General features: G+C 42.9%; 1 protein-coding gene across 5 annotated transcripts in view; it reads right to left on the reverse strand.

Annotated features, from left to right (window-relative positions):
- Positions 1-14829, reverse strand: part of afap1l2 (actin filament associated protein 1-like 2) — a 267324-nt gene that overhangs the window by 99198 nt on the left and 153297 nt on the right. For all 5 annotated transcript variants that reach the window (XM_059947906.1, XM_059947907.1, XM_059947908.1 and 2 more), the window contains one exon: positions 8115-8209. In XM_059947906.1, the coding sequence (XP_059803889.1) occupies positions 8115-8209 (95 nt within the window). The remainder of the gene's footprint in view (positions 1-8114; positions 8210-14829) is intronic.

The raw sequence follows: 14829 nt of genomic DNA on the forward strand, positions 1-14829 counted from the left end.
TTATTCTGCATTCTATATCTGTTTTCTTTTAAACTATCTTGATGTATTGTTGTAATGAAACAATCTGTATGCATGAGATGCAAAACAAAGCTTCTTACCATATCTTGACACTTGTGAGAATAATAAGACAATTCCAGTTCCTGTTCCTGTCATTGTAAGTGTGTGGATGGAAGTTGGTATGTATTTGATGGGCTGAATTGGCTCTTTTTGTGCTTTATGTCTTCATCTCATGTTGTTGGCCAGAAAGAACTATAGCCAACAAATTAGTAAACTCAAATGAACCAAGGACTGTGGAAGGAGACAAACCAACTGCCATGTTCTTGCCATGAGTTTGAAGAAATGGAGGCTGCCATTTTGTGAAGCTGCTTTGCATTCTCCATTTTGTAAACTGGTTTCGCTTGGCTCAGTCAGTGTTTTAAAGTTGACACAATGATGCTTCAGATATTCTGCTGGACTAGAAAACAATTCCAAATAATAAGATATTTGTGAGGTATTCTTTGGTTAGATGTAACCAGGTTTGTGAATCGTGTGGTCTGTGTTTGCCCTGAGTGATTCAAGCAGGTTACTGGTTTGGTAACTTATTTAGACGAAAGAGCGATAAATTATCAGTAGACACTTGCAGAAGAAGAGAAATAAAAGGATGGGGGCCTGGACCAGAGCCAATAAGAAAGTGTTATAGGGTCAGTCAGGTGACCCGTAGCCAACAATACCAAAATGCAGCATTTGAACAGATAAGGAATGAATACAAATCAGAAGCTTCAAATGCAAAATAATAACTCTCCTACCACCAGAGACCAACCATCGCAGATGTGGAGAACCTCACAGACATGTGCAGATCGGAATGGGACCATGAGGAACACATAGCCAGCACAAATTCCTTTTCCAGGCTTTGCCTTTTCTATTCTTTAACTGTTCGTGGAGGATTGGGAAAACTTAACATGTGCACACAGGTATTTGGTTCCTTAGGTTCACATGCTTTTCCATTGAGACAATTGACGGTAATCATAGATTCCCTCTGTGTCTAAGGGGTAGCTCCATGTAACAATATTTTTGATATTTATTGCATATTCATCATTATTAATCTTTCTCTATTTGTATTTGCACAGGTTGTTGACTTTTAGACGGTGGTTGAACGTAGGCACCTCAACTATATACTATATACTGCATGTGTCGCAGACTTTTGCACTCAGATTTTAAATCCAGGCCTTTGAATCCATAATTTAACCATTGCTCATTCATTCCTGCATCAATGGTTTAATCAAAAGAATATGTACTTGTACACACGTTTCATCAATCCCCAAAGTGAAAGAAAGCCAAGTTTTATCTCTTAAAGTTAATAGTATATATTCAGTGGCTACCTTATTAGGTACACCTGTATACCTGCTTGCTAATGAAAATACCTAATCAGCCAATCAGGTGGCTGTAACTCAATGTATAAAAGCATGCAGATGTGGTCAAGAGGTCCAGTTGTTGTTTAGACCAGACATCAGGATGGTGAAGAAATGTGATCTAGGAGACTGAGAGTGGAATGATCGTTGGTGCCAAATGGTGTGGTTTGAGTTTCTTATAAACTACTGATCTCCTGTTCAATGATCAGGACAATGACAATGATCTCATTGTCTAGAAGTTTACAGAGAATGGCCCAAAGATCGAAAAAAGTCTAGTGAGCGGCAGTTCTTTTGGAGAAAATGCCTTGTTAATGAGAGAGGTCAGAGGAGACTGGCCAGACTGTTTCAAGCTGACAGGAAGGCAACAGTAACTCAAATAACACACACAAATGCTGGTGGAATGCAGCAGGCCAGGCAGCATCTATAGGAAGAAGTACAGTCGATGTTTCGGGCTGAGACCTTTTGTCAGGACTAAAACTGCAAGGAAAGATAGTAACTCAAATAACCAGGTTTTACAGAAGTGGTGTGCGGAAGAGCATCTCTGATGCACAACATGTTCAACCTTGATGTGGATCGACTACAGCAGCAGAAGACCATGAACGTACACTCCATGGCCACTTCGTTAGGTAACTTCTGTACATAATAAAGTGGCCACTGAGTGTACCCTGCTGCTGCATGGGGTATCGCTGTTGGGCTGATTCTCAATTTCATCACCCAAGTGTAACCTGAGTTTATTTTTACTCTTTCCACTTAACCCACGGAATGTATGCCATTAACTTTAAGAGATAAGTTACTTTTACTTTGATAAAACAAATGTATAAGTATATATTCCTTTGATTAAACCATTGATGCAGGAATGATGGAGTTGAGAACATAGGAAAAAGTGTGGGCTTTATGACCTTGCAGCCCGTTACTATTTTTGCTGTAATTCCAATTTGCCCCCCACTTCACCTACCCCCTCCACTTCTCAAGGGGTCACTCCTTCCGCAATTCCTTTGTCTATTTGTCCCTCCCTACTAATCTCCCTCATGGCAGTGAGAGAAAAGCTACCCCTGCCCATTCACCTCCCCCCCCCCCCACCCTCCATTCAGGGCCCCAGGTCCTTTCAGGTGAGGCAACACTTCACCTGTGAATCTGCTGAGGTCGTCTATTACATCCAGTACTCCCAATGTGATCTTCCTACATTAGTGAGACCTGACAGAAATTGGGGGGATGCTTCCTGAGCTCCACTTTTCAATCCACCAAGTGGAACTTCCTGTAGACCCAACTTTTTAATTTCTATCCCCATTCCCATTCCAACATGTCCATGGCCTCCTCTTCTGCCACTCTCACGGTGAAGGAAAAACACCTCAAATTCTGCCTGGGTCGCCTCCAACCTGATGGCATGAATATTGATATAATCTTTCAGTAAATTCTTTTTCATTTTTTTTCTCATTTTTCCCCTCCCCCGTCTCTCTTTTTCAATTCTCCAGACTTGCTTCTTACCTCTTCTCACCTGCCTAACGTCTCCTTCGGTGCCCCTCCTTTATTTTCTCCACTGTTCTACTCTCCTCTTAGATTCCTTCTTCTCCAGACTTTTAATTTCCCACTCACCGCACTTCAGCTATCACCTTCTAGCTCTCCTCCTTCCCCTCCCCTCACGTTTTTATTTCAGCATCTTCCCCCTTCCTTTTCAGTCCTGAAGAAGGGTCTCGGTCTGAAACGTCGACTGTTTATTGATTTCTATAGATGCTGCCTGACCTGTTGAGTTCTTCCAGCAGTTGTTCCATTTAGCTACCATTTGCCACATCCTCTGAAAGCTTTATCGGATGTACATTACTCACATATGTAACGTCCAAAAAGTGATGCAAACTCCACTACTATTAGCAGAAGTTTATACCACCCTTTAAAATGCAAATATATTATCAGATTCGCTTCCTAGCAGCTTCCTTCTCCTCTCCTGACTGTGCCCCTAAGTTCCAAAGCCAGTGGAAAGTCTTTGTTCAATCTGCTCTATCCACCCGTCTATATCTCGAGAATGACAGAGTCTAGGTGCGGCCTATAAGGCAGATTTTCCACTGCAGTTAATGTTATTCCAGAGAAGTGCAGTCTGATTCTATGGTCTCCTGCTTGTACTGATCTCAGGCATCTGATTCTTTATAACAGTTCCTTCCCACCCAGCTAATCCCTTATCTGCGTCAATGGGCATTTTGTTATTGGTTCATTTCTATCTCCTGTCGGTTTTGAGTTCAAGGAGCAGCACTTTTCAACACTCCAAGTTCAAAATAAATTTAATATCTAAGTACGTGCAGTGTATTATATACAAGCTTATGACTCATCCTTCTGCAAGCAGCCACAAAATAAAGAAACAACAGAAATCATGAAAGCCCCCCCACACCACAAAGACAGTAATACATCCAATGTGCAAAAAAGAAAGAATAATTCATGCAAGCAATTAAAAAAAAAGGAAATAAACAATCCACAGACCATGAACCACAGAGTCCCCAAAAGTAAGTCCACAGCCACTGAGATGGTTCAGCACTGCAGTCGGTCCAGGAGCCTGACGGACGCAGGCCACAATCATGGAACCAGTTCAGCACTGCAGCCGGTCCAGGAGCCTGACTGACGCAGGCCCCAATCATGGAACCAGTTCAGCACTGCAGCCAGTCCAGGAGCCTGACGGACGCAGGCCCCAATCACGGAACCAGTTCAGCACTGCAGTCAGTCCAGGAGCCTGACGGACGCAGGCCCCAATCATGGAACCAGTTCGGCACTGCAGCCAGTCCAGGAGCCTGATGGATGCAGGCCCCAATCACGGAACCAGGTTCAACACTGCAGCCGGTCCAGGAGCCTGATGGACGCAGGCCACAATCATGGAACCAGTTCAGCACTGCTGTCGGTCCAGGAGCCTGACGGACGCAGGCCCCAATCATGGAACCAGTTCAGCACTGCAGTCGGTCCAGGAGCCTGGTGGATGCAGGCCACAATCATGGAACCAGTTCAGCACTGCAGCCGGTCCAGGAGCCTGACGGACGCAGGCCACAATCATGGAACCAGTTCAGCACTGCTGTCGGTCCAGGAGCCTGACGGACGCAGGCCACAATCATGAAACCAGTTCAGCACTGTAGTCGGTCCAGGAGCCTGACGGACGCAGGCCCCAATCATGGAACCAGTTCAGCACTGCAGCCAGTCCAGGAGCCTGACGGACGCATGCCCCAATCGTGGAACCAGTTCAGCACTGCAGTCGGTCCAGGAGTCTGTTGGATGCAGGCCACAATCATGGAACCAGTTCAGCACTGCAGTCGGTCCAGGAGCCTGTTGGATGCAGGCCACAATCATGGAACCAGTTCAGCACTGCAGTCGGTCCAGGAGCCTGTTGGATGCAGGCCACAATCATGGAACCAGTTCAGCACTGCAGTTGGTCCAGGAGCCTGTTGGATGCAGGCCCCAATCACGGAACCAGTTCAGCACTGCAGTCGGTCCAGGAGCCTGTTGGATGCAGGCCCCAATCACGGAACCAGTTCAGCACTGCAGTCGGTCCAGGAGCCTGTTGGATGCAGGCCCCAATCACGGAACCAGTTCAGCACTGCAGTCGGTCCAGGAGCCTGTTGGATGCAGGCCCCAATCACGGAACCAGTTCAGTACTGAGGTGAGTGCTGATAGGATTCAGATTGACACATATGTACTAAGAGAATGGAGAGATATGGATGATACCCAGGAGGGGCATATTTGTCAGTAAGTTAAACTGAGGAAAATAAAGTAAAAATGACCTGTGAACAATTCTCTAAACAAACGTCTAGTGGAAATGACAAAAGGCAAAATCACACAACTGTGTACTCAGCTTTGGTAAATCATGAACAAGTCAACAATGTCATATGGGACATATAAAAATATCAATTGCAAGATTTGGCCTTTTTGTTTTCACGCAGTTACTGTGGGTCATGAATGGCTTAAATTGCAAGTGACATTATTAAGCTGGAAACAGTTACTGAGGTGAAATGTTAGGAAGCAGTACACTCACAACACTATGTACAACATTAACCATGGCTGTAATTCAGCTTCAGTGTTTGACTAAACTCCAGGACTGCTCCAGACCTGTGCAATACAACTTGTATCACCACAGATATATTGGCCACATAAGATGGCATTTAAATTCATTTGTTAGAAATAACACTGAAGACGTGAAATGCTGTAAACATTGTCTTTTCTTCTTGCAAAGTAACATTCATTTACTTTAGACTTTTTTGTAAACAATGCATTTACCACAGCAATGCATGGAATTTTTCATTCGTATTGTACATGCAATACGGAACAGCACAGGACGGGATGGGACATTTGACCTATGATTTTGTGCCAACCTTGGTGCCAATTTATACCAAATGTCTTCCTCCTGTGTCCTCACCCATATCCCTCCATTACCATCACACTCACTTGTCCATCTAAAAGTCTCCTAAGCTGCACTAAACTGCCTACATTCACTATTACCCCGGTTACCTATTCCAAACACTTACTATCAAAAGCGTAAGAAGAAATTTGCCCATCATGTTGTCTTTAAGCTTCTCCTTTCTACCATAAAAACATATCCTCTGGTGTTCCTTGAGGAAAAGATTCTGTCTGCTTTTCAAAATTTTAAAAGCCTCCATCAGGACTTCCTGCAGCCTCTGACATCGCAAACAGTACAAGTTTGACAACTAATCCTTAGAGCTCGTCACCTACACCCTCTCCACAATCACCAGATCCCTCCTATAACAGGCAACCAACTCAAGCCAATTGAAGCTGGCAGCATTCGAGAATGTGTCTTAAGAGGAAAGGCTGAACTAGCTAGGGTCTGAGGAGTTCAGAAGAATTTTGAGGTGACTTGATAGACGTGTATCGGATTATAAGAGGGATAGATAGAGCGGACTACCAGAGCCTTTTACCAGCATGGCATTGGCCAAAACGAGATGGCATCCATTCATGGTGTGAGGAAGAAGATTTAGGGGAATGTCCGAGGTAGTTTTATTTACACAGAAAGTGGTTTACACTACCAGGGTTGGTGTAAAGTTGATAAAACAGGGACATTTAAAGTACTCATAGATAGATAGGCATATTGTTGTAGGAAAAGCGGAGGATTATAGGCAGGAGGAAAGAGTTAGATTGATTGTGATTTATATGCGTCAGCACCATATCGAGAGACAAAGGGGCCATATACAATGCTCTATTGTTCTATGTTCGATATTCTAAACTTAATGACATGTCAAGCTTCTAAGTGGCCCAGTTGTCCCTGTAACAGAACAGCAAGACCTCAAAACAATACCACAACAACTATTTCAAAACTTACTCTGTATGAAGGGATTTATGGATTAAAGCAAAGAGTAATTCCTGCTGGCAAGGTAGAATAAATGCCTGAGAGACAGTTGGAGGTAAATGTTTCTGCTCAAGTTATTGTGGAAAAAGAATTATTTTTTTCTAACACGTTCAGAATCAGAATCAGGTTATTATCACCGGCATGTGACACGAAATTTGTTGACATAGCAGCAGCAGTTCAATGCAATACATTATATAGAAAAAAACAAAATAAAATAATAATATTGATAAATAAATTTTGACCCAGTGCTTCTCTCCTTGGCATTAGAAGGGCTGTATCGAAAAGAGCCCTCAGGACCATCACAATGGCTGCTGAGTGAGCCTCCAGATGCCTCAGATGAAGAGGTGTGGCCCGTGGACCGATGCTGCTGGGACACGAGCCAGAGTGTGACAGACCCTGCTGGGTCACCCGGGCGAGAGTCTGATGCTGAGAGGCCCGGAACACCCGATGAGCCCAGGTTACATCGCTGATGATGTGTTCCAGCACATCCTAGGATGCATCTCAGCATCGATTTAATGAAACCGGTCAAACTGAAATGCCGATTTCCAGACATTTCAATATAAAAACAGTTACATTCATACCCAATTGACTTTGATAATGAGGAAAATGAGCATGCAGCAGTTCATTTCAAATCCTACTTTTGAAGAAGGTATTTAATTAAAATACCAATAAGAAATTTTCAATACTTGATAAGCCATGTTGAATGATGCTCAATAATATTTCATTGAAATAGTTACCTTTTTATGTAAATTCCAATATCACGTTGAAACACACTGGAACAGTTTCTTTTCCTAAGTTAGGATTCTGGCAGCCTAAAAACAGCTGGGAGAGGTTAGTGGTTGGGGCAGCTGTGACGCCAGAGCATTTTGGAAAATGAGTTTGTGGCTTTCAGATAGGAAGCAGAATGAGCCACTATTCAACTGGAGAACTTCGCATAGTTGCAGAATCAGAGTAAAAAACTCATCGGCAAACCTTCCTGGGAGAAATACTTCAGCACATTTCTGCATTGCTCAGGAGATGCGATAACTGAGCAAATTCCTGAGAGAGCATATCCCTCCCCTTACGTCTTTCCCAAACTGGAACAGGAGTCGCTCTTTGACAGGTATTTGTTGCAGACATTAGTGGAGCAACACACACAGAATGCTGGAGGAACTCAGCAGATCAGACAGCATTTATGACAGTTGACAGTTTGGCCCGAGACCCTTCAGCAGGTCTCACCAGTCTTGATGAAGGGTCTTGGTCTGAAACGCCGACTGTTCACTCTGTTCCACATTTTGTGCGTGTTGCTTGGATTTCCAGCATCTGCAGATTCTCTCTTGTTTGATAATTAGCCGAGTGTGATTTTAATGCCAGTTAAGATGCAAGTCCTAAAGCACACTGAATACAATTGTAAAACTTACAGTTTTTGCAGGTGGAAGCTCAGGCAAACTCTTCTGAGGTGCAGGTGTGATCTTTCCTAAATCTATTCCATTGGGTATATTACCACGATCTGGTCCTAGGAAATAAAAACAAGCAAATGTGTATCAGTCATTGTGGATTCACTCGAAGACATCTTTCTGGCATGAGATGAAGGCTAGGGCCACTGTCCTCATGCCTTGTACTTTAACCTATCTACAATTGCTAACTTTGTTCTTCCTTAATCCACTTCAAGCTTCACAAGGCTCCTTCTGTATCACACTATTTTCTAGTAGAAACATAAAAACAGGATCAGCAGTGAGCAGCTTGACCCATTGAGTTTGCTCCACCATTCACAGAGTCAGAGAGTTATACAGCACAGAGACCTCTTCTGGATCCACTCCAGTTTTCCGACTACTACAAAAGGTTAGCAGTAGATGTGATTTCTCTGGCTCTTCTCTCTGTTCTGGACCATCTGGACAACAGGAACTCCCACATCAGGCTGTTTTTCATCAACTACAGCCTGTCGTCCAACACAATTATCCCATCTAAACATCATCAAGCTTTAAGACCTGAGCCTCTGTATCTCTGCAAAAGGATACTTGACTTTCTTATTGATGGATTTAATTCAGTGAAGATTGGTAACAACATCTCCTCCTCACTGACCATTAACACGGGTGCATCTCAAAGCTACGTGCTTAGCTCCCTGTCTATTCTCTACACACACACGACAGTATAGCTAAGCACAGCTCTAATGCCATCTTCAAATTTGCTGACAACACTATTCTTGTTGGATGAATGGCAGGCTGTGATGAGTTAGCTTATTAAGTCATGTGGTTGAGTGGTGGACAGGCTCTCTTCTTACTGCTGCCATCAGGAAGAAGGTACAGGAGCTTCAGGACTCACACCACCAGCTTCAGGTACAATTACTTCCCCTTAACCATCAGGATCCTGAATCAAAGAGGTTAACTTCACTCAACTTCACTTGCCTCATCACTGAAATGTTTATTGTTATTATTTCTTGTTTTTGTATTTGCATAGTGTGTTGTCTTCTGCACTCTAGATGAATGCCCAAGTTGGGCAGTCTTTTCATTGATTCTGTTATGGTTATTATTCTATAGATTTATTGTGTATGCCCACAAGAAAATGAATCTCAGGGTTTTATGTGATGACAAATAACGTACTTTGATCTTTGAATTTCCAGCATCTGCAGATTCCCTTGTGTTTGCACTTTGATAATAAGTTTACTTTGACCTTTGAACTTTCAAGATGAGTGAAGTAATCCTCTCTAGTTCAAGAGCCTAATGGTTGAGCAGTAATAACTGTTTCTGAACCTGGTGGTGTGAGTCCTGAGGCTCCTGTACTTTCTTCCTGATGGCAGGAGTGAGAAGAGAGCATGTCCTGGATGGTAGGGTCCTTGAAGATGTGCTGCTTCTCTGTGACTCAATCACCCTTCCTGAGGCAGCACTCCGTGTAAATGCGCCCAATGGTCATGTTGTAAAGTTATTATCTATTAATTACTTCAATAAATAAAAAGAACAGTATTGAAATAGTTCTAGATATTCTCGTGGAGTCTCAGAAACTTTGACAGGCGCTGATGTTATGACTCCAGCCTTGCCTTCTGCTAAAGGGCGAGTCATTAAACCATAAGATGCAATTAGGGGCAGAATTAGGCCAGCCCAAATGACAGCAGTGAGAAGAGAAGGGCCTAATGATGGACGCTGCTTCCTTGCGACAGCATTTCATGTAGATGTGCTCAGTGATGGGGAAGGCTTTACCCATGATGGACTGGGCCGTCTCCACTAATGTAGGATTTTCCATTCAAGGGTATTGGGGTATTTCACATACAGTGTAATGTGTTGTTTGCATTGACAACCAACACAACCCAAGGCTGAGCTGGGGGCAGCCTGCAAGAGTCACCACACATTGCACCACTAACGTAACAAACCCAATATTCCTGCAGAACACACGGGCAACAACAACAACAGAGCAGCAGCAAAAAAAGAATAATAACAGCTACTCCGTTCCTCCCTAACAATGTACAGTAGACTCAGAGACGGTCCTCTAACCCCATCAGTGGGCCTCCTGCCTCCAGTGGGCCTTGGACTTCTCCAGCGGTCTTGCAGAGACTCACATCCCTGCCAGGCCGAGGGATCAGTTATCCCAGTTCAGCTGGACACACACATCGGTATGAGAAAAGCATGGATGTTGGGAGAGGTCGGCTACATTACTGGGAATGACCTGGACAAGCAAGTGAGATCGAGCACAAATTGGATCACTATTTAATCATTTGATTATTTTATGTTGAATGATGCCCTTGCCACAATATCTGCAGTGAAAAAGGAGGAGGCTCAACCAGGTTCTTCCAGTAAGATGGCAGCGTGCGTAGACACAGCAGTCTCTATGGGACCAACCAAACGTGTTATTGTCCTTTTTTTTATCATCATAAGGCTCTGCTGGTCATTAAGAACTTCAACGACTGCAGGACTACCCCGGCAGCGCGTTGCTTTTTGGTGGAGGAGCTGTTCCTGGTGTGGGCCGTGTTGCTACCAGCTATAGAGAGGCATTGAAGCTGGTGCATGAAGACAGTGTGCAGTCTAACAGTGAGTGAATGTTTTTGTTGTGATCACAAGACCCTGTTCGACATTGGTGATGTGGCATGCTGCAAGTTCAGTTCACTGGCATTGGGGGAGCGCTGACTAGGCCTCACACCGCAGTGTTGCCTGCTGTGGCCCCCCAGGAGAAGTGAAGCCAAAGGCGGTGTGGTGTGGTTGCTGCTACCCTCTAGTGTTCATTCTGTGGAAGACAGTCTCGACTGCATTCATCTGAAGTCTGCTGTCGATTGTTTTTGCTGATGACATACATAGATTCAGGTCTTGTGTGACTGTATGTTTACTGCTATCTTTTATGTGCTTGTGGTGAACTATGTGCCTGTCGGGACACGCCCCTGCTGACTGCTCCTGTGGCTCCTCCCACAGGCCCCTGTATAAAGGAGATCTGCGGCCTGACGCTCGGCCTCAGTCTCCAAGACTTTGTATGATAGACACTCACTCCTGGTTCCTTCTTCCAGTCAATAAAAGCCGATATCTCGCCTTACGTCTCAGTGTGAGTTATTGATGCTGCATCAGTGCTATATGTGCCTTGTGACATCTATGACTGTTTGTACTGTGTTTTGCACCTTGGTCCTAGAGTAACACGGTTTTGTTTGGCTATATTCATGGGTATTTGTCTGGGGTTGATTGACAATTAAACTTGAACTTGAACTTCAAAACTTGCTTGATATCAGTAATGTAGTCTATCACACCAGTGCAGAGCTAAGTACTTTAATGCGAGTCGTGTAACTTTGCCGATAATCCATGATATTAAGGCCCTGTCCACTGTCAACTGGCACAGAAGTGGAGCTGAGGCCAGTGTAGAGCAGCCACAGCCTTACTGAATATCAGGGCAGACTTGAGAGGCCAAGTGGCCTGGTCTTGTTCATCGTCTCTTGCATTTTTGGGATTTTTTTCAGGTAGGCGAAGAAGACTGTACCTCCCTCTGCAAAAGGATCATCAACTACCTAACTGGAAGACCACAGTCTGTGTGGATTGGAAATAGCATCTCCACCTCACCGACAATCAACGCTGGTGCACCTTAGGGATGTGTGCTTAGCTAACTGCTCTACTCTCCCTATACCCATGACGGTATGGCTAGGGACAGCTCAAATACCATCTATACATTTGCTGATGGCACAACCATTGTCGGCAGAATTTCAGATGGAGACGAAAGCGAGCACAGGAGTGAGGTACACCAGTTAGTTGAGTCCTTCCCCTCTGCCATCTGATTTCAAAATGAACATTGAAGCCCTGAACACTACCTCACTACTTCTTTATTTCTGTTTTTTTTTGCACCACTCATTTTAACTTAACTATTTAATAGACATTTTATATACACACACTCAATTTTTCACTATCTTTATTTATGATGTATTTCATTGTACTGCTGCCGTAAAGTTAACATATTTCATGACACATGATGGTGATATTAAATTTGATTCTGATTCACTGGTTCAATATCTATCCCTTAAAAACAGAGATTTCCTGTTCTTATTTTGCCATTTTGTGGGAGCTTGCCTTCAGTGAAAGGCTGCCCTATTCCATAGATCACCAAAGTGATTATGTATCCAAGTCCCCCATTGACTGTTAACCACTTTGGGATGTCAAGTACTTGTGAAAACGTTCTATGAGTGTTACTCTTCCTTTCCTATTTACATGTTGTTGGCAAAGCAGCAGTTTGTGATTATTAAAGTATTCGGCAAACAATTAATGCTTTTATGACCATATTTTCCACAGTAACTAACACTCTTTGATCCTCAGCCTAATATTTTAGTTCTAAGAAAGAATATATTGCAGAAACTGTAACAATAACAGACAATTCAGATTTCATTGAAACCTAACGAATATTGAAAGGCCAAGATAGAGTGGATGTGGGGAGGATGTTTTTTTTATATAGTGGGGGTATCTAGGACCAGAGGGCACAGCCTCAGAATACAAGGACATCCCTTTAGAACTGAGATGAAGAGGAATTTATTTAACCAGAGAGTGATGAATCTGTGGAATTCATTGCCACAGACGGCTGTGGAGGCCAAGTCATTTGGTGTATTTAAAGCGGAAGTTGATTGGTTCTTAATTAGTCAGGGTGTCAAAGGTTACAGGGAGAAGGTAAGAGAATGGCGTTGAGTGGGATAATGTCCATCACTTATTTCTAATATTGCCTCAAACATGTTACATAATGAGGTTCCTGGCTCCTTCAAGATGATTTGAAATCCCCAGAGTGGTCTTAAAACTTGGATGTATTCTCATCATAACACACCCTTACAGTTCAACAGCTGCCAAGTTCAGCAAAGATGGAAAGTATTTTCATGAATTGAAAGCAGAGCTTTCTGAACAAGTTGGTGTATGCTACTTAAATCAATCTGGTCAGGACTCTAAATATCTGTGACCTAAGGGAATTAGTTTTATTAACAATATACAAATGTGAAAAAAATCTTGCACCCGCAAAATACATTTCAAAGGCTTAAAATGTTTGACAGACCCTTTTTTTTCTGTTCTCTTTATCGCAAGAAACATTGCATGGGATATTAATAGAGCAAGGCCAGAATTAGCGACAATACAAGACCACATCAACTGATTATTCACGACTTTGAATATCAGCCAGCTCATCTGGAAAATTCCTTTAAGATGATAGGTTGGGATCTTTGATATTCAGAGGAGAAGGGCTCAGTTTAATTTTACATTCAATCTAGCATTTTTGACTGTACTGATATCCCTCAGTACTCAAAGCTCATTATTATTTAAGTAAGAGTTTGCTGTTGTGTGCTGGGGCAGCAGGCTGAGGGTAGCAGACACCAACAGAATCAACAAACTCATTCATAAGGCCAGTGATATTGTGGAGTGGAACTGGACTCTCTGACAGTGGTGTCTGAAAAGAGAATGCTGTCCACATTGCATGCCATCTTGGACAATGTCTCCCATCCACTCCATAATGTACTGTTTAGGCACAGGAGTACATTCAGCCAGAGACTCATTCCACTGAAATGCACCACTGAGCCATCAAACTTTACAACTCCTCCCTCGGAGTGTCAGATACCCTGAGCCAATAGGCTGGTTCTGGACTTATTTCCACATGGCATGATTAACTTATTATTATTTAATTATTTATGGTTTTATATTACTATATTCTACACTATTCTTGGTTGGTGCGACTGTAACGAAACCCAATTTCCCTTGGGATCAATAAAGTATGTCTGTCTGTACACATATATCACTATATACATTCCTGAGATTCACTTTCTTGTGGGAATTCAGAGTAAACATAGCAAACAGAATAGAATCAATGAAAGGCCACACCCAACAGGACAAACAAACAACCAATGTGCAAAAGGCAACAAACTCTGCAAATACTGTAAGACCATAAAACGATAAGATACAGGAGCAGCAAAAGGCAATTTGGCCCATCGAGTCTTCCCTGCCATTTCATCATGGCTGTTCCATTTCCCTCTCAGTCACAATTTCCTGCCTTCTCCCTGTATCTCTTCATGCCCTGACTAATCAAGAATCTATCAAACTATGCCTTAAATATACGTAAATACATGGCTTCTAGAGCCACCTGTGAATTCCACAGATTCACCACTCTCTGGCTGAAGAAATTCCTCATCTCCATTCTAAATGGACGTCCCTCTATTCTAAGGCTGCGTCCTCTGGTCTTATACTCCTCTACCGTAGGAAACATCATCTCCATCTCCACTCTATTAAGGTCTTTCAACATTCAATAGATTACAGTGAGATCCCTCCACCACCCACCGTAATTCTTCTGAATTCCAGTGAGTACAGGCCCAGAGCCATCAACCACTCCTCATATGATAAGCTTTTCAAACCCAGAATACAAAAAGAAAGAAAGAAAGAAAGAATAAATAAATAAATAGATAGATAAGAAATAAATATCGAGAACATGAGGTTAAGAGTCCTTGAAAGTGAATCCATAGGTACATTCTTTCATAGGAACTCAGTAGAGATTATGAGGCCAGGGTATGAGTCATGGACATTGAAATGAAACTCAGTTTAACTTTAATGCATAAACGGAATTCTGTTCCAAATGCAGTAATAATTTTTTCTAAATACTCTGGAAATCAAAGAAAGGATGTCAGTGCTTTAAAATGGAAAGATTTCCTTTGTGCGAGCA

Source organism: Hypanus sabinus, chromosome 22 (genome assembly GCF_030144855.1).
Source record: "Hypanus sabinus isolate sHypSab1 chromosome 22, sHypSab1.hap1, whole genome shotgun sequence".
In the NCBI taxonomy this organism is placed as follows: domain Eukaryota; kingdom Metazoa; phylum Chordata; class Chondrichthyes; order Myliobatiformes; family Dasyatidae; genus Hypanus; species Hypanus sabinus.